The sequence below is a fragment of the Leptidea sinapis genome, chromosome 17, assembly GCF_905404315.1.
Source record: "Leptidea sinapis chromosome 17, ilLepSina1.1, whole genome shotgun sequence".
NCBI classification, from domain to species: Eukaryota; Metazoa; Arthropoda; class Insecta; order Lepidoptera; family Pieridae; genus Leptidea; species Leptidea sinapis.
In genome coordinates, this window is record NC_066281.1 from 4,859,093 (window position 1) to 4,878,731 (window position 19,639).

Sequence of the window (19,639 nt, forward strand, 5' to 3'; positions counted from 1 at the left end):
CAAAACTAATGAACGAATTTTAAAGGGGATCACTTCGTGGAGTGCAGTTAAGTCCAATTTGAGAGATAGGATAGTGGGACTCATCATTATTTTTAGTTCCAATATTTGTTTTTTATGGACATGTTTTCTATGAGAGAATTTATTGACGCACGGTTTGGCAGTTCTGCTGTGAAACAATTCCACTATAAACAACAGAGAGCTATTCTACGAAATAATTCTTGATGTTATGAAATATTATTGAAAAATTCATAAAAACAGTGTTTTATTTATTATGTACAGAACAACAACTGTCGGGTCAGTTAGAATACATATTATTGTATTAGTATTGATACCGTCTTATATATAGAGCAAAATGTACACACCTGTAATTGACTTGCATACCAATTAATAACTTTTTAAAAGAATGATTACACCTAAGATTGAGTATTGGGCTACGCTGCGCTCCAACTAGATACCGCACTACCTAAGAATAATAGCTCTTTTATTACGGCAACTATTAGATGCTTGTGTACGTGGCATCTTGACACTCAATGGCATCTTTCAAATACGCTTCGTGTTATTTTACATTGAAATTAATAAAATACATAATACTTACTGATGATATGTGATCCCAGTGTCTCTCTTATTTCTTGTATTATTTTAACACAGTTTTACTACGCAACCTAATTAGTTTAGTTTCAATTATCACCAAAGTTTAACAGAACATGTGGCACGTCAACGTCACACATTGTTCGAGACTGGCTCGTAGTATTAGTTGCCGAACTTTGCGACTACGCCGGCGGTATCTAGTTGGTTAACAATCCTTAACTAAGGATAACACTGTCTTTTTTTGTATGTTAAGCTGTTGTTGGGTCAATAAATTAATAAATAAAAAGAAATCCTTTATCTGAGCGAGTTTCCATCACCAACCTTGTCCTCCTGGGCTCGGTTCATTCTTGATATCCTTCGCGGTCTTCTCGACACTAACCTGCCCACTTGCGAGGGTAACGGGCATTTGTATCGAGTTCGGTATTTGAATACCGGCCGGGATTGAGATATTCGTTCCCGGTATTAGCACCGATTGGTTTCCTGACAGAGAACTCAACGGTATCGATATGTTAGTACCGGGTATTGTCATCGTTGCCTGTTGCTCTACGGATGTGGAGTGGGTGGAAAAAATTTATATTAGTGGCGAATTATTATTGCGCGTGGAATAATACTATTTACAAATTTACTTATTTATTACACTGATAACAATAAAGGTCGAAAAAAACTTCTGTTTAATCTCATAATAAATATATAGGAGTGTCAAATATCAAAATTTTGGATACTTCTCGTTATTGATGTTATGGATGATTCGGTAACGTACTTTCGATATCAGCTTAAAGTTTTTTGATATCTGTAATACATAAGTTACTGAATAATCGCCTGGTCTTAATTAATTTTATTACGGTGTAAATATCGGACTGAATAATCGCCTGGTCTTAATTAATTTTGTTACCGTCTAAATATCAGCCTGAATAATCGCCTGGTCTTAATTAATTTTGTTACCGTGTAAATATCAGACTGAATAATCGCCTGGTCTTAATTAATTTTATTACTGTTGAAATATCGGACTTAATAATCGCCTGGTCTTAATTAATTTAATTACTGTGTGTATAAGTCTCTGTTTTTTATGTAAAATAATACATAATATAATAATAATTGCCCTACAAAATTATTACTGAGACAAAAACAATCACTTTTGTTTTCAAAACAATTTGAAATTATATATTGTTAAAACCCACGTAAATCAGCCTAATTTTCGGTAGATTTACGAGACAATATTCTTTTATTTGTTTTTTTTTACCAATTGGAGCAATTTTTTTTTTTCATTTTAACTAACGTCGCATATGCAGGCACGGGACGTGTCGGCGTTAGTAGAACCATAACTATAGTCATATTTCGTATTATTATTATTAGCCTCGATAAAGATTTCACTTATGTTGTGTGTCTAGTACACACCGTCTTTTTTTAATTTTAGATCCTCAGTCCAAACACATTCATATTCACTCTACAAATTAAATAATTCACTATGTTTTTGAACATACTGATTTCTAATATCTTGTATAAGAAGATTTTAATTCACAGATTAACTGTTAGACTGAAAGCTGGTTTGTATTCTTAGTAAAAGAGGTCATGGAATTATTTTAATGTATTTAAATATCTTATTTTATGGACATACTATTATCGAATTTAAATTAATTTTTAGAGGTATTATTGTACCTAATAAAAATTTTGAGTCTTCGTTTTCCAATTATGTCAATCTAAATTATGAACTATCGAGGTTTCAAATATTAAACAACAAATTGTTGATTTAAAATAAAATATATTAAACTCATCAATAATCCTTAACAACTGAGTTTATTGGTGTATAAATAGGTATTTATGTAAATAGTATTATGTAAAAAATTAGAATATTAGTCTAGTGTTATCAAGCGAAGTGTTTGTAAGCTCATGAGAAATATTACTGCCAATTTTAATTTACTATTTGAATTTAATTTTAAAATGTTGATACTTGCAACGGAAATAATAGCCAAAACTCTGTTCTGTTCAAAATTATTACAATATCATATTGCCAAATCCTTTATTGTTCACGTTGTGTTTCGTTGATGAGTGGAGTACATTAAGATCAGCAAAGCAAATAAACAAAGCAGTTGAAAACAATAGAAATGACAGGTAAGTGTTAGCGTGATAGTCTATGGTACATGATTGTCTATGGGTTGTCTATGTTAGATACGTACCTGTGGGGAGGTGCATTACGTTTTGTAGGAACCCGGCCGGCAGCACCGGAGTCCTTACTAGTTGACCGTTCACGAGACTCACTTGGCTCATGCCAGAGAAATTCTGGAACATTTATAATATTACTAGCTGACCCAGCAAACGTTGTATTGCCGATATTAAAATCGCAATACAAAAGTTACTGTTGATTGTAGATGGGTGAAAATTTGGAGTTGTATGTATTTTTTTATGCTGACTCATAATCAAACAAATTTTTAAAAAAATGTCAAAAAAATTTAAAAAAAAATCGTGTGGACCGCCCTTAACATTTAGGGGGATGAAAAAAAAGATGGTGTCCGATTCTCAGACCTATCCAATATGCACTCAAAATTTCATGAGAATCGGTCAAGCCATTTCGGAGGAGTTCAATGTTTAACACCATCAAACGAGAATTTTATTTATTAGATATAGGCTCTTCATATGATAAATTACACATAATAACAGTCACATAAAAATAACAGTCAGTTTCAAACCAATCATGATATGATTAAATTTCACAAGTGATAGATAATTTTTGACGGGGTTACAGGCACAAGTAATAACAAAAATATTATTTGTGGAAAAGAAATTTTGATGCATACAAGTGGACTATTTTATTTGAAATAATAAAAAAAAGCAAATTTTATACAATATTTTTATATTGCAATGAGTGGTGAACTTTTACTGTTGATAACGCAGCCTGTTTCTTTTAGTATAATTTAAAAAGTATAGATACGATCACATCTCTTTATCCTCCCGCTTCCTCCACCTTTCCCCGCGTCCTTCGACATGCCTACATTAATCGTTTGAGGGTCTCCGCAAATGAAGGTCGCTATTTGCGCACATGTATTGTGCCAGAGCTTATTTTTTATACGGGCTGACGACCAAGCAACAACCTTAGTGAAAGTAAGCCGGGGTTTAATAGATGCCCCTGATATTCAATGAGCTGAATTCCCTGTACATTACTGATAATTCATTAAACTCGTAGCAGAAATCACTGGCGGTCTAGAAGATTCTAAAGGAAACCTTTGTAGAAGCACACCCAGACACTGATATACTAACAGACTTGAGGTGTTGGTGCAGTTGCTTTATGGTACTCGCGTAATAGTATTTATTTATTTATTTTTTTATTTATTGATAAAATACAAATTTTACATTAAGGTTTCGAAGCAATAAAAAACCCGAGGTTTTTACTATTGCTAAATTAGTGTACACTAACAGAGTTACACTAACAAAAGAAAAATAGTTATGCAAATACTTGTAATTTTACAAATAAAAATAAAAGTAATTGTTACAGTTAATTGTTAAGCATAAGTTAATTAAATTTATCTGATTATGTTGATCGGTTGTCAGTCAAGTCTTAAAAAGTATTTTTTTTAATTATGTTTTAAATTAGTCTCAGTCAACGAGTCGGTCAAGTTACGTGGCAGTTTATTAATCAGTCTAGGCACTATGTAGGCTGTTGTTCTTTCACCAAACGCGTTGGAGTCTTCGACTGTTTTTAATTTATTATTGAAAACGTGGCATAAACTTAGTATCTCGCAGCACGAAGAGGTAACAAATATTGTAATTGATAGGGCTTCAATCCACAATTATAATGCTACCACTCTTATTACAAGGAAATGCATCGTTTTAGAGAAAAAATCATTATTACCTAACCTCGATTGTGAATTTTTTAAGGGTTGGGACATTTTTAGGGGTAGAAACGAAACTCCTACAATTCGTTTCTGGTTTTTCTGACTTTCGCCGGCCGCTGCCGCTGCACGCTACGCTCGGCTCGTGCGTTGTTTTAACTGTTCTGACATACCCTAATCGAACCAATTCTTATAAATTGTAGTTGACAAGCTGTGGTCTTTGATAATAGTACTACTACTAATCTTATTACGAGTAATGCACAGTTTTCAAGAAAAAGAAAGAAAAAATTCTAACCTCTAAACGGGTAAAACACGTAAATAAAACATAGAACACAAGACCCTTCAACTACGATAGGAACGGAAAACATTATAGGAAAACGGAATAAACAATATCGAAAATTAAAGTTTTTTTTTTACTGGCTTTACAACTCTGGGTTCAAGCCATTTTAGTATGAAATTTTTTACTGACGAAGCCGTCTAGTTTGTCTCAGACTATTTTTTACTTTATATTTTACTGTTTTATTCACGTGATTTACCCGTTTTAGGTTAGAATTTTATTTCGTTATTTTCTTGAAAACGGTGCGTTACCTTGTAACAAGAGTGGTATCATTATAATCGTGGACTAAAGCTCTATCAACTACAATATTTTAACCTTCTTAATCGCGCTACGGGATAGAAGTCCAACCCGAAAACGTTTTTTGATTGATTAATGTAATTCGACGTAATTCCAGAAAAACGTTCCAAACCACAATCATTTTGAAATTGAGTCACGATTTAAGAACACAACACTGGTCACGTGATTCATATTAACGGACTGAAAAAAAATGCAGCCCTACTGTCACTCTTTAAATGACATAATGACTTAGTAGCCAAACCCACATGTATGGAATACACTAATATTTAGGATTACATGGTCATATAACCTTGTATGCAGATGACACCTGTCTTTTCTATATTGGGGCTTCCATAAATGACATTACCCAACATGCGTAAAAGGATCTGAATGTAAAGAACATTTGGTTACAATCAAATCTACTTACAATTAATGGTACAAAGACTTCTTATATTATCTTTAGTGCGAAGAACAAACCAATACCTCCCTATAAACCCTTAAAAGTACATGATATTCCCTTAACAGAAAAGCACATTGAGAAATATTTGGGATTACTATTGGACAGTAAACTGACATGGAGCGCACATATTGAATATGTTAAAAAGAAACTCTCTCCTCTGCTGGGTTCACTTCATGGCATAGTTCGTTCGATACCCCGCAAAGTTAGAATACTTATCTATAATTCATTAGTTAAATCACACCTTACATATCTCATTGAAATATGGGGCAGTGCTCAAAAAACCAAGTTAGCTGAATTGCAAACAATACAAAATAGACTCATAAATATGTTATTTCATTTCGCTTATTTAACACCTACTTCTAAAATATACAAACAAACTAACCTCATGAACATAAAACAACTTTACACATACCATACATGTATACTGATACAAAAAATTCAACATAATTCCATCCATACATCAATCTTACTCACCCAAACTAAACATGTGTTTAAACGCAGCACGAGACGAGCCAGCTACTTGACACTACCTCAAGACAAGAACAAATTACGGCAAGCGTGTGTTTATTTACGAGGGCGCACAACTTTTTAATAGCCTACCATCATCTCTCAAAAAGATTAAGTCGTTTAAAACATTTAAACATGAGTTATCAGACTATATTGTTACAAAGTTTTTATAAAACACATGTCTGAAATTGTTTGTTATGTGACAGTGACCTGTAAAAGTGTGTAATCATAAATTTTGTGAAGAAGAATAAGTACTATAATGTATATGTATGTACTGAACATGTAAAGAGCGGCGGATAAATTATTACATCATTTTATGTTCTCATGTAAGTGACAATATTATGTTTTTAATGAGACGATTTCCTTAAAATGTGATGTTTGTGGCTTGGAACGTTTTTAAGGGACTACGTGCAATTGGTGTTGTAACCGTGTTACTCATATATATAAATACCTGTGCATGGTGTGCAGGTATGAAGAGCGCCTCCTGTCCGTCCACGGTGACAGCCTGCATGGGGGCCACACCCCCCACACCTCCCATCCCCCCCACCAGGCACCCGCCATACACACTACCAGCTTGTTGCTAAACAAAAACATACAACTATTATCAACGTCGTTGGAATAAAACACTTATACACGTGTATATTTTGTAACTGTGTTTTTACATTAGATTTTGCGTAAAAGTTTTTTTTTATGAAAATAGAGTCACTATCTAGACGTATAAATTGTCTAAGGTAAGAGGCGACTCTGGCTTTTTAGAAGTGGGAGAGTCACGCTGGCGTCTTATGTCGTCAGCATAATTGGGCCAGACTCGTCCGGGTTAATAACCACACTCGCACAATATACCGGCGTGAAGTAGCGGCCTAGTGCCGCTGTTTCGCATAGGTTAATTTTTTTAATGAAAATAAGGGACAAGACGAGCAGGACGTTCCGCTGATGGTAATTGATGCCCCGCCCAGAGTCGAAAACCGCACCGGAGAGGAACGCCACTAATCCAGATGGTGAGGTCCAAAAAATAAAGCGCCTAAATAATGTTGATAGCAAAGCATACTTTCTACAACTCAATTACTTTTTCAATAAGGATAATCGTAAAAAGTTTGGTTAGTTGTATAATATTTGTTCACTTTCATCAGTTTAGAATCCACAGTGAGTCACACCTAAAATAATCAAATCAAATCAAAATCAGTTTATTCACGTAGGTCACGGAAATGACACTTATGAATGTCAAAAAAAAAATCTTATTGAATCTACCGCTACTTCGGGTTGGGCTAATGAGAAGAAGTAGCAAGAAACTCATTGCCACTCTTTTATATCAAAATTTACATCGATTTACAAATCATTTCAATTACAATATAATATGTAAAATGTAAAATGATGCAACAGACACACTCAAACGTCAAATAGTCAATGTTTTACACGAGTAAGTCAAAAAAGCAAATGTAAATTAATACAAAAGTTATTGAGTACAGTAGCTGCATCATCCACATACACCATAAATAAATAAATGTATTCTGTGAGCATTTTATAAGCGATTATAAATAAATAAATATGTATATTTTTATGCAGTCATAAAAGTGAAACAACCATGCAGCATGGAAGCCTATACACATTATCTTAGATGATATCCATTCACAATTAATAAAGTATAACATGAAAAAATCTACCATTGCCATTTGGTGGAATGGTCCATGGTGGTTCGTTTCTGCTAGCCATTTAATGGTAAAAAGAAACGGAATGAAAGAAACATAAAAAAAAGTGTGTGCTTGTAATCGTTACGCGCGATTGAAGTGAAACTTAATTATAATTAACTTTAGGAATAATTAACAGATACATATACATACTTTTTTTGCTTATCTGAAAGCTCATAGACAAAATATGCTATTTTCGTTTGCCCTTGTTTGTCCCACCTATTCTAGGACATCCAGTATATAACTAATATTCTTAAATAGTTTAAAGACAAGAAGATTTAATTTATACCATTAAATATATACTTGCATTAATTAAAGCCGTGTTATTTATAAATAATTGAATAAAAATAATTAAATTATTATAATCACACATATCAATATAACGTTGCGATTGAATATTAACGAATATGGCTCTATGGGCTCGGACCTTTTGCCTGTCCGATGGATGAAGAAAAATTAACGAATGTCGCAAACGTCAGATTGGAAACTTTTATTTATTTTTTATTACAAAGTAGTCATAAATGAAGAAACATACGGAATTACTAACTTTACTAACGTTACTTCCGTCAGAAAATATTCTGAGTTACCCCCAAGTCACGCCTAAAGAAGTTTTACTTCAATAAAGCTTTTCCAGTCTTTTGTAAAAGAAGATCGATTTTCGACAGTGTGAAACAACAGACAGTGTGTACATAAAATGAAATTTTAACTAAATTGTTAAACAAGTAATTTCTCTGGTAGTGTAGATATTTGATGAAGTCAGCGCAAATGAGTCCTAAACCACACAGTTTTGTTTGATAGCCCAACTGTCGCAAAAGATTAAAACTATATGCATTTCAGTTTATCTATTTTTAAAACATATGGTTACTATGGTAGAACTCCAACTTATGAGCAACGAAAATATATCTACAAAAAATATTTTTACCTCAACTTTTTTACAAATAAATCGCAATAATAATTATACATATTTAAGGGAAAATGTATACACTTTTATAATAAAGTCCCAGCCTCTGTTCAGGCATTATCTATAAATAAATTGAAAAGTTTATTTAAAAATGGCTCTATCATACTACTCCACAGCTGAATATCTAAGTGATCCGACAGGCTAGGACTAGATTATGATTATTTTATATCAATAACAGTACAATATTGTATATTATATTAAAAAGAGCGCAAAAAAAGAATGCTGGGAGAGTGTCTTGCGCCGCTTCTTCTCTCTCAGAGCGCCATTTATTTCCGAAGCGGTATTATCTAGTATATTAGAAATAACATCAAAGAGAATTCGAAAGGAATCAATTTTGAGAAAATAAATGCCTTTCAACAAAGTGACCAGTCTAATATACAGTATGAACACAAAGTAAACAATTTGCATATTAACCTGTAAGATCTGTGGATGAATCTGTAGTAGTGGCTGTGCAGCGTTCTGGTATGTGGTGCCATCGCTACTTGTGACCACTCCGCTGCCTAAGAGTGACTGAAGCTGTTGCATAGATATTACCTGAAAACAATTTATCACTGCCATAAATCATTGGTAATTATATTTTTTTTATGGAAGAGGAGGACAAACGAGTGTGCAGGTCACCTTATGTTAAGTGATCACCACTACCTCCATTCTCTTGCAACACCAGAGGAATCACAGGAGTGTTGCCAGCCTTTAAGAAATGTGTGTGTGTGTTTTTTTAAAGGTGTACCCATGTTGTATCGTCCCAGAAACGTCACAAGCTCATTCCACAGCTTGGATGTACATGGAAGAAAGTTCCTTGAAAAAAGCACTGTGGAGGAACACCACACATCCAGATGGTGTGAATAATATTATAATCCGCAGCCATCTCAAATATGCAAGTGTTGCATGGTGTCCTTTTTATGCAAACCAATCACAACGAGTTGAGAGTATTCAAAGATCATTTACGCGTCACTTAGCATTCTGTTCTCATGGTTTTTCGCATCGACAACCCTATGAGGAACGACTGGCTAAATTTAAATAAACAAAGTCAAACTCAGAGACAGGAGAGTGATGTATGACATAGTTTTTCTTTACAACACTATTAACCATAAAGTAAATTGTGAGTACCTGCTCAGTCGCGTTGCACTTAAGGCCCCTTATAAGTATCCGAGAGCTAAATTATCCAAAATGTTCTATACCCCGCCCTGTAGATCAAATCTAGGCTTATAGTCTCTGGTGAAGCGCATTCTTGAGGAGTATAATTTAAAAAATGGTCGCATCGAGTTGGATGTGTTTCATGACTCTTTATATAGTTTTAAGCAAAAGATTTGGGAGCATTTCAAAATTTAGTAATATTATTGTTATTAATTATTTAAAATTATTTAGTATTATTAGTATCTCATAGTTATTTGGCAAAGTTATGTACACCGTAATTGTTATACATATCAGACACAATACCCTGTAATATGTAAAACTAGTTGGTAAGGATAATATGTGTAATGTGGTTGTACTTATTAAATAAATAAATAAACATCTTTATTGTTATAATAACAAAATCACTCTTAATTTCTATAATTATAATATCTTAATAAATATTTCTTGTACAATTTCAAATGAAAATGGTTTTACCTGCGGTTGTTGTACTTGTATACCATTTGGTACTGTGCTTGCCGCATTCACAATAGCAGCCGATAGTTCATTACCCTGTAACACAAACAATATCAGTTAAACAATTGGATAACACAATTTCACATTAATGCCACATACTTGTCAAATAAACATACAGCTTTGGAAATAATATCTACTATCACATTGAAGTCAATACTACATAACATACAGGTCAGAGCACAGAGCAGTTATATATTATTTGGTAAGCCTGTATTTAATAAATCATTTCTAGAGCACAAGGCAAAAATCAACAATAAAAGCATAAACTAAAATAGCTGGCTGAGACATTAAAAAAGTCCAAGAAAAATGTAATATTAACTAATTATGCACAGATGTCTTAAGTTTATAATTACAAATCAAATCAAAATCAAATTGATTTTGATTTGATTTTGATATAATTACATAAAGTAAAAAAACATTTACAAAAGTTATAATAACCTCCTCATTTATGATGAATTCATCAACTTGTATCATTAAAAAGTAGTATGTAAATTGATTCTTCTCTTAATAATGAAGCTAAAACTCACAATAGCTATTTTACGGCCAATCTTAATATGTATTATTGGTTAAGTTGATGTTCCACCTACTTACCAATAAGTTATACAACAACAATTATAAGCTGCTTTCCAATTAATCATGCAAATGTTATGAATGCATGCTATACTTACAAACACCTTGTTGCAATGAGGTATGTTAAAGCAATTTGGTAGCCCAAGGGCAACTCCGGCTAACCAGCTCAGAGTGCAAGGGCTGATCAATATAAACCATTGTTAATAATTATCATTTCTATGTGCTTTTCATTTCTATGACTAAGTGTTTATACCCTAACCCTTCCTGACTCACCGACAGCCCTTGCGCTCTGAGCTGTTGTACAACAGCAGTGCTGATCACCCTCAACTGTGGTTGCTGCTGTTGCTGCTGCTGCAGATAGTGTTGCTGTATTGCAGCGAGTGTAACTGTCTCCCCCTGTTGCTGTACAAGCTGAGCTTGTTGAACCTGCTGTTGTTGTTGAACTTGCTGCTGCTGCTGCACTTGTTGTTGCTGCTGGGCCTGTTGTTGTTGTTGCTGTTGTTGTTGGACTTGCTGCTGCTGTTGTGGACCTACAAACATAAAATGATTATTGCAAAAAGAAATAAATAAAAAATTTAAGATTTTTTATACCATGCAACAATATAAATCGAAATATATTTAGCCTTAAGGGATTAAAGGAAGCTCAGTTTTGATTGTTGGCTTCCTCAATTACTTACTAAAATGTTGTTGTTGTTGCTGTTGCTGCTGCTGTTGTTGTTGTTGTTGTTGTTGTTGCTGCTGCTGTTGTTGTTGCTGCTGCTGTTGCTGCTGGTCTTTGTCTTGTTGTTGATCGGGCCCCATGTTAGCGGGCCCGAGACGACTACAAGTCGCTGCCAAGAGTGCCAACGGGGATTGACTTCCACCACCCTCCTATAAAATATTATACTTATATTAAGACAATAATCTACTTTGCATTAAATTTAAATTGTGTAAATGTTGGTACTTATATATTTTACATCGAGCAAGTACATACATAACATTTAAATGAAGAAATTATAGCCATAGGCTTCATAGCAGTAAAGTAACTAAAGTTAGGATTTTGATTGATTATTGTGAAAACCTAAGTCATTAAAAAGAAATTTGCTAAAACTTGTTAATTCAAATTTGTAAATTATTCAAACAAATTTTAAACTGAGCCTAATTTCTAGTAAATTCTAGAGCTTTAGAATTTAAAGACAATCTAGTCCATAAGTTGGAGGACTTTGAAAAGTTTTGTATGTTTGTTGCACAATTACATCAAAGCAGCTAAATGGAATTTAATGAAACTTGACAAACACAAATTACCATAAATGTATGTAGATAGATGGAATAAACAAATAAGTTTTAGACTTAAATCCTTTATATGTGTAGATAAACTATAAAACGTCGAAAAAAATTGAGGTTGACAGTTAACGTCTATTTTAAACAATGCACGCACACTAACACAAAGAAAAACAGTTCGTGAGTGTAAGACGTATCTTGTCACACACACTAATGTTATATTTGTGGCAAGACTCTATTCTAGACTTAAGCAATTTAAGTCAACACGAACTAAGTCGCGGGTAATAGTAGGTAAGTACTGGAAAAGCTTACTTAGGTTTATATACGTATTTGTAAACATTCACCACCTACCTATAACCTCAGTATAATTTCAAACTTCACCAATATCGTCATCACACAATATATTCCAAACATTTTGACTGTTGCTCTTCAACTTTTAGTTTAAGCATATCTATCATCTAGGTTAGGTAGGTACCTATTCAAAATAACAACATAACATATATAAGAACTAACAAATTGAACTTTCAACATTTTTAACATTTAGAAAGTAGGTAAAAAAATAATTTTTGTTCGGTGATTGGTGAGCCATACAAGAATTTTTAATAATTAGGTATGTCAGTGTCAACCATCAGCAAATAATAAATTTAAATTTTAAAAATATTTTAACAAAAACTCTACGATTTATGATAGGTTTAATAGTGATGTGACTCGACCTTAAAAATCAATGTATACAATATTTTCTATGCACATTTTGACTATGCTAATACTTACATTAAATGAATACAAGTAAACACGAAAAAGCTGTTATAATATTGTGGTTAGGTATTTGTTTGATGTTATTTTAGTACTTTTTATAAATTAAAAAAGCACAAAGCTTAATTAATAGACATTAATAAATACTTATTTATATTGCAACAGGAAAATAAAAAAAATGTAAATTCAAATATGTTTTGTTTTGCAACAGCGATATTCAACTTGACACGCCTTTTCCTAACAAGTGTCGGGAGCCGGGAGTCGTCAGTTTCAAGGCCACTGCCGCCCTTTGATCCACCCACCATAGATCGCGTGACATTATACATATAGATCATACAACAGAAAACCATCTTTGCATTATCTTGACGATTTAATATTAGTGCCTATATTAATACATACTTTTAATTCTGTATTATAATTTGGTGAAAGGTAATTAACATACAGATTTAGGTTACAATTTTTTAGCTAGCAGTCCTAGTAGTTGTTAATGCGTTTACACACTAAATAGTAATTTAATATTTAAACATAATCGAAATCTTTATCAGTTCAAAGTTACATTTTATTGCAAGCGTTCCTAAATTAGTTTTCAGTAAGGGAGTCGCTGACAACTCGGTCACAACCTCCTGCGTGTGGCCTGGCGAGACCGATACGGCTGGGGCTGCATTCGCCCCGCCCCTCCCCCTGCACTTAGTGATACACGAGACTGCTGCTTGCGACTGGCGTCCAGTTTGTTACACAATAATAAGGACTCCTTTCACTTTGTACTATTTACCTTGCTTGTTTTATCGTCACTAATGTACTCCAACTTTACTGTTGTAGACTCAGACGACATTATCTAGCTTAAACTTAAAAACAATTTGTCTTTGTTCATCAAAGAAACGCACCATTCTCACAACCGGCCGCCAAGCCGCGGCGAACGAACTGACGAAAGCAAGCGTGCGACCGTCGTCGTGTGTTTTCGGAGATCCGCCTCCTATCGCATTCGTCAATGAAGTTTTACTGAATCCAAAAGTATGATTTAAAGTAATTTGATGTGTTTTAAACCTTTGTCTGTGACGTGAGGTTATTAAAACAATCGTTTTGCGTATATTTTTTAGAGTCACACGTGCAAAGAAGTTGAAACCAGACCGAATTTGTCTCTAATGTCATTTGTTTCCGTCTCACTCTTTCAACGAGTTGTTTTGATTATTGGTAGGCAGCAGCTGCGCCTCTCTTCTCCTCCCCGTCGCGGGTGCGGCGCGGTCGCTGCCGCCCGATAATAATAATTGAAAGTAGGAAGGACGCAATAATGGGTGTATAACCTCGCGTCCGCGGCCTCCTTGGGCGGGCAAAAAATGCACACATGTGATACATCTTTTAAGCAAGGGAATTTTTGTTTGAAGATAAAAGATGTTTTATCGTGGTTAGGTATCCACTACAGTTAAGGCTTCCTATGCAACAACAATAAATTTGAAGATGACTACATTATTAACTATTAATGTGTTTTTAACGGAGAGGTAACTACCTACTACCAACCAACTATCTTTAAATATAAAGAAGTTTTGAAACATGGAAATAAAATTATTGTAGTTACGTAATTTTCCAAGGTGATACGGAGAATTTATTTATTATTTTCTGAATCCATGAAAACAATCGCAGGTATAACTCGATATTACGTGTGTGTGAACCGTCGCCTCTCGGTCATTTCAATGACCCTCGTCTGGTCAAGAGTAGATACTATTACATCAATAAAATTATACTACCACTTGCTTGGTATTGGTAGCTTCAGAACTCATTTTTAGTTAATTTGTTAAGTGAGGCAACTACATTGCCATTATAGTTTGAGAAAATTGAAAGTGAAAGTCGTACGTTTTGTCAGGCGTCTGTTGCTTGCCCCAAGCATATTATGCACGAATGAGCAGCCGCCCCGAGAGCATCTACATCGGGTCTAATTATCATTTTATACACAATTCATTTTCATCTTTATACGTAAAGACATAAAGTTTAATTTACACCAATATAATTATTTGGACCACGCAATTCCAAGTAAAACGTAGACAACATGACTTTAAAGGATTTTGATTCATATTTCTACTACAAAAGAGTCGATTCCTGAATAGTAACGTTGGCGTTTTTGTGTCCGTTGATAAGCGCTAACTCTATTATGGGTGTACCTTGGCGTGGCATGCGGTAGTTGAATGACGCGATATTTTGTGTATTCATAAAGATGAACAATCATTAATAATTGTTAATGAACTCATGCTTGTTTTTATATTGAGCCATACTATAAGATTGAAATTGTTTTATCTTTGATCTTATTTTATTTATCTTTCCACACTTTATCTTATGAGTAAATCAAATTTTAGGAAATTTCCCTTACCATTAACTAAAATAAATTCGTATTGTATAACAAAAAGAATAGAACAATAGGTCACAAATTACGGACTGTACTTACGCAACAAGTTTTTGGAACCAGTTATTGCTTAATGCGTCCTGTTATTATGGCAATGATATGTTACCTACTATAACTTATTATTTTATTTTTATTTTTCTGGAATAATTATTGTTGGAGGGCAATCATACGTGATGACGTAAGTCGTCAGTTGATTAGCTGATATTAAGTAATCACCACGGGCAACTAGAGAGTAGCTAACCAAATAATAATCCATAGTAACAAAAAATATAAAAATTGAAATGATTCTTTATTCTTTTTATCTCGTTCTGTCACATTCAGGTAGGGTTATCATCCATCCGGATTAATCCGGATATGTTCGGACTTTTAGACTCTAGTCCGATTTTGTCCGGAATTCATTTTTGATTAGATGAAAAATGGTACTAAAACTACATATTAACTTATATCAAATAAGTCTTTAGACGTAACTTAACAGATTAACTTTTCGAAATGTCAGGACTTTTCAAACTACTAAATGGTAACCCTACATCCAGGTGCCACACTGACTCACGTCACATATATAGACAAAATTTCACGCGTATTATTCTATCCCATGCTGCCATATCGATAATCAACATACGTCTACTCAAAACACCTGTGAAGGAATTGTGAATTGTCTTAGGTATAATAAGTGAATAAACTTTGTTCAATATTAGCACCGATCATAGCAGTGCGAAATAGAAAACACAACAGCTTGGTAGTCTACTTACTTAAACTTGACATTTGCTAAAAAAATCCACCGAAGTCACAGTAAGAAGTTTGAAATTGGATATAATATAGAGATCTCTACGGTATTAATATTATATCTACAATTAATATCAATGTGGCACATAGTTAGGAACATATTGAATAAAACCATCCAGTAGGTAGATACTCTATGTAAAATGAAAACAGATGATATCCTTGTTGATGATGTAATGTTTAATGAACCTCGGCTTTCAGGGCGAGATCTAGATAGAACGTACTTTGACTTTGCTCAGACTTTACTTACGTAAAACTTAGCTGAGTGTAATAAAACGCGAGGTTCACTTTAGACTGTATTTGCTTATACTCGGTATAATTTCAGCTTTCAAATGACTATAAAAAGAAAATCAACGATTATGTCACACTCAGCAAAGTTTTACGTGAGTAAAGTCTAAGCACGCTAAGACAGGGACATCCTGACCTGCTGCTGCCACTATCGGAAGCGGAAGCGGGCGTGGGCGGGCCGGACCACACCACCCGCCCCCTCCCGACACGCCCTAGCTCTTGAGATGTTACATAACACTAATTATTACACTCAGAGGTCCTTGGTCAAGATGTAACGCTAAGACAGCTCCAACACTACATTAGAATGGCGTGTGCGGAAATAAAGCGTGTCATCAGATTGTCCATGAAATATGATTGCAATTAAATAATTATCACAATGGGCCTTAGGTTGTCACGTACAAATTTGACATAATCTATCAGTCATTGCTATAGATTATATATAATTTATACAAAAAAAAATCTTACAACTATATTTACAATACTATGACTACATAAAAAAAACTATCAATACGTATCATTATTGCGCTATAGATTATGTCAAATTTGTCCGTAACATCTTTCCTAAAAACATTTTTCCGTTTCTTTTTTTGTTAATTATTGGTTATCCAATTACACCACGTAGGTACTTATAACTCACCTAATACTTTTTCTCCAATGAAATAGCATTTGAAATAAAAACTATAGTTTTTGAAATATCATAGCGTTGTGGGTACTGTTTTATGTTTTGAAAACTTTTGTCATAGACAATCACAGCTCTCTTATTTTTTTTTCACTGCCATACTTTTGGCTAATCCTAACAGGATCATTTTCTGACTATCAAGTCATTAAACATAATATTTCACCATATCCAGTGTCGTTACAATAATAATTGAACATTCCAGAAAGTTAAAGTTCTGTTTAAAAAAGTTTTAAAGTTAATATTTATTTATTTATTTTATACCTTGATAAAATGGCGTAAATTACAATATTAAAGTAAGTAATTAAATACAAACAAACAACATGACATATTTTCTCATAGGACGCTAATATGGGATCGCCCAAGAGTGTTTCCTCCTTTGCTCCAAGAACATATTATTTCCTGGGGCCTTACCTGTACAGTAAACAGTTACAGTTGTATAATTACAAACAAAATAGGAGTTCTATAGATAAGACCAAACGCAGTTGTAAAAAAGTAATATTTAATTGGTTAAAAGTTTTAAATTACAATGATACAGAAAAAATTAAAAATGTACTAAACTAAAAAACAATAATTTAAATTATTATACCAACGTTAGCAATTTTCTTTTCTTACTTAGCAGTTAGCACAAACACATACACACACATCCATACATACACACACATACACGCAAATTTATTTTATTTTTATTTTGTACTATTGTAGGGGAAGATACTGGAACTCACGATACAGGGAATCCTAGAGTGAAGCCAGAATACTTGTAAAATTAAAGTTACTGTCTTTAAACCAGCGTATACTTTGCAACAGATATTTTGTAATTCTATGTAACTAATATGATACTGTAATAAATTATTCTTATTCTTCTTATTCTTATTAAACAAATACTAGTAAATAAATACAAAATTTACTGTAATTAACTAACAAATAAACATCCAAATACCGTTAATCCATTCCTCTCATAAAAACGCAAGCACTCTGTTAAAATCGTCTGCCATATTGAAGCAAGCATCTACTTGAAGTGTTTATATTTACAGATCACAATAATTTTAATATCTTTCAATACTCAGATTTATCTAAATAGCGGATGACTCATCTTATTCGATCTGATAAAATGTTTTTTTATTAATAAGTTGTGCTGATATTATATTTTATTGAAGTTTTTTAAAATATGTCAGTCTACTTAGTAGGTACGTAGGTACATGAGAGAAAAAAATACTTAGGGATTATTTTGTATTTTGTACAGGTATCTACTTACTCAGAAACCGCAATGCTTTCAACAACCTATGGAGTTCATATCCACAGAACGCATGTTAGTGAGATGCCAGTTAGTTCAAGGTCATTGCTTAAAAATGTACACGGCTTATACGGGAAAATATTTTTTAGAGTGAATTATTTGATTTGTTATAATTGGTTCTTTAAAATAAATCTATAAGATCACTCAAGTCAAGATGTTCTTGATAGAAGTGAATTCTAAGTAGGTACTTATTATAACAAGAAGAAGTAACTACTACTTATACTACTTATCTATATTATTTCGAAAGTATTATACGACTAAATTATAGCAGCAACAAATCGATCATATTCGTTGTGTACACTGAACAACCCTCGAATATTCGTCGGGCTTCCCGCTCATATGAAGGTCATGCATAACAGAAAGCTATAATGACCTCTATTACTGTTAAATTATGTTAATATGTTTTAATATGTTATGTTAAAGTACATTATGCCTTGATCGAAACACCTGTTGTAAAGTTAAGTTTTGTTTTGTATTCTGCAACAAGTATATTGTATTGTTCTATATTTTATATTTGCAAATAAAATATTGGTATAACAAAACTCAACTCTATGCTAAAATCAATTATTGAGTACCTACCTCAACTATGTTACATTTTTTCTCATAGGATGATGTTACCTATGTTGGAACGATTTTTGTGATTAGAAGCAGTTAGGTAACTATGTTTTCTTCACGCTAATAAGTACTACAAAACATTAAAGTAATTTAAATAAGTATAAAGTACCCAAGTTACTTACTTAGTTAATTTTTTATTAGCTGTACCTAAGTTGCACTTACATAATTTCAAGTATGTAGGTACCTAAATATTTAATTTTTTTTTATTAGTTAAATTGCAGGTACACATACAAAACCATTGACGAATATTAATACATACATACATATTATTTTAGCTGAATTAAAACACGCGCCTTAATCCTAATCTACTGTTAAAAAACATATGAAATAAATCTCAAAATATACACAGCTGTCACAAAATACTTATATGTAATTAATAATCATTTAATGATAAGAAAATTTGTAGTAAACCCGGAAGAGCGACCACCCACCGCTAGTTATCGGCCCTTAGGGGCGTAACTACCGCCCTGCAGTAAGTACTTACGTCCTTACGTTTTCCTTCACATTGTTTTGAATGCATATTTTAAACTGAAGCTTAAAAATAAGGTAAATAGTTACTTCGATAGTTTAAATTTTTATTTAGAAAATAAAATAATAATATTTTTGCTTTATCTTTATATTACTTACACATTATTTATTTACCTAAGTATATTATCTGCACAATATTTTTTTTTATTTCTTTCGCGCCTAGTCTAGGGTTAAATGCTCGCACCTACCATGTATTCT

At 33.1% G+C, this 19,639-nt stretch overlaps 1 protein-coding gene across 1 annotated transcript in view; it reads right to left on the bottom strand.

The window, feature by feature from the left end:
- The window catches only part of LOC126969217 (transcription factor Sp3-like), a 38,968-nt gene extending 25,189 nt beyond the window's left edge, over nt 1–13,779 (bottom strand). The window contains exons 1-7 of the mRNA XM_050814553.1: nt 13,641–13,779; nt 11,533–11,725; nt 11,129–11,385; nt 10,247–10,321; nt 9,053–9,172; nt 6,444–6,572; nt 2,763–2,865 (exon numbers count right to left, since the gene is read on the bottom strand). Of these exons, the coding sequence (XP_050670510.1) occupies nt 2,763–2,865; nt 6,444–6,572; nt 9,053–9,172; nt 10,247–10,321; nt 11,129–11,385; nt 11,533–11,725; nt 13,641–13,700 (937 nt within the window). The 5' untranslated portion in view covers nt 13,701–13,779. The remainder of the gene's footprint in view (nt 1–2,762; nt 2,866–6,443; nt 6,573–9,052; nt 9,173–10,246; nt 10,322–11,128; nt 11,386–11,532; nt 11,726–13,640) is intronic.
- Between the last annotated feature and the right edge of the window lie 5,860 nt (nt 13,780–19,639).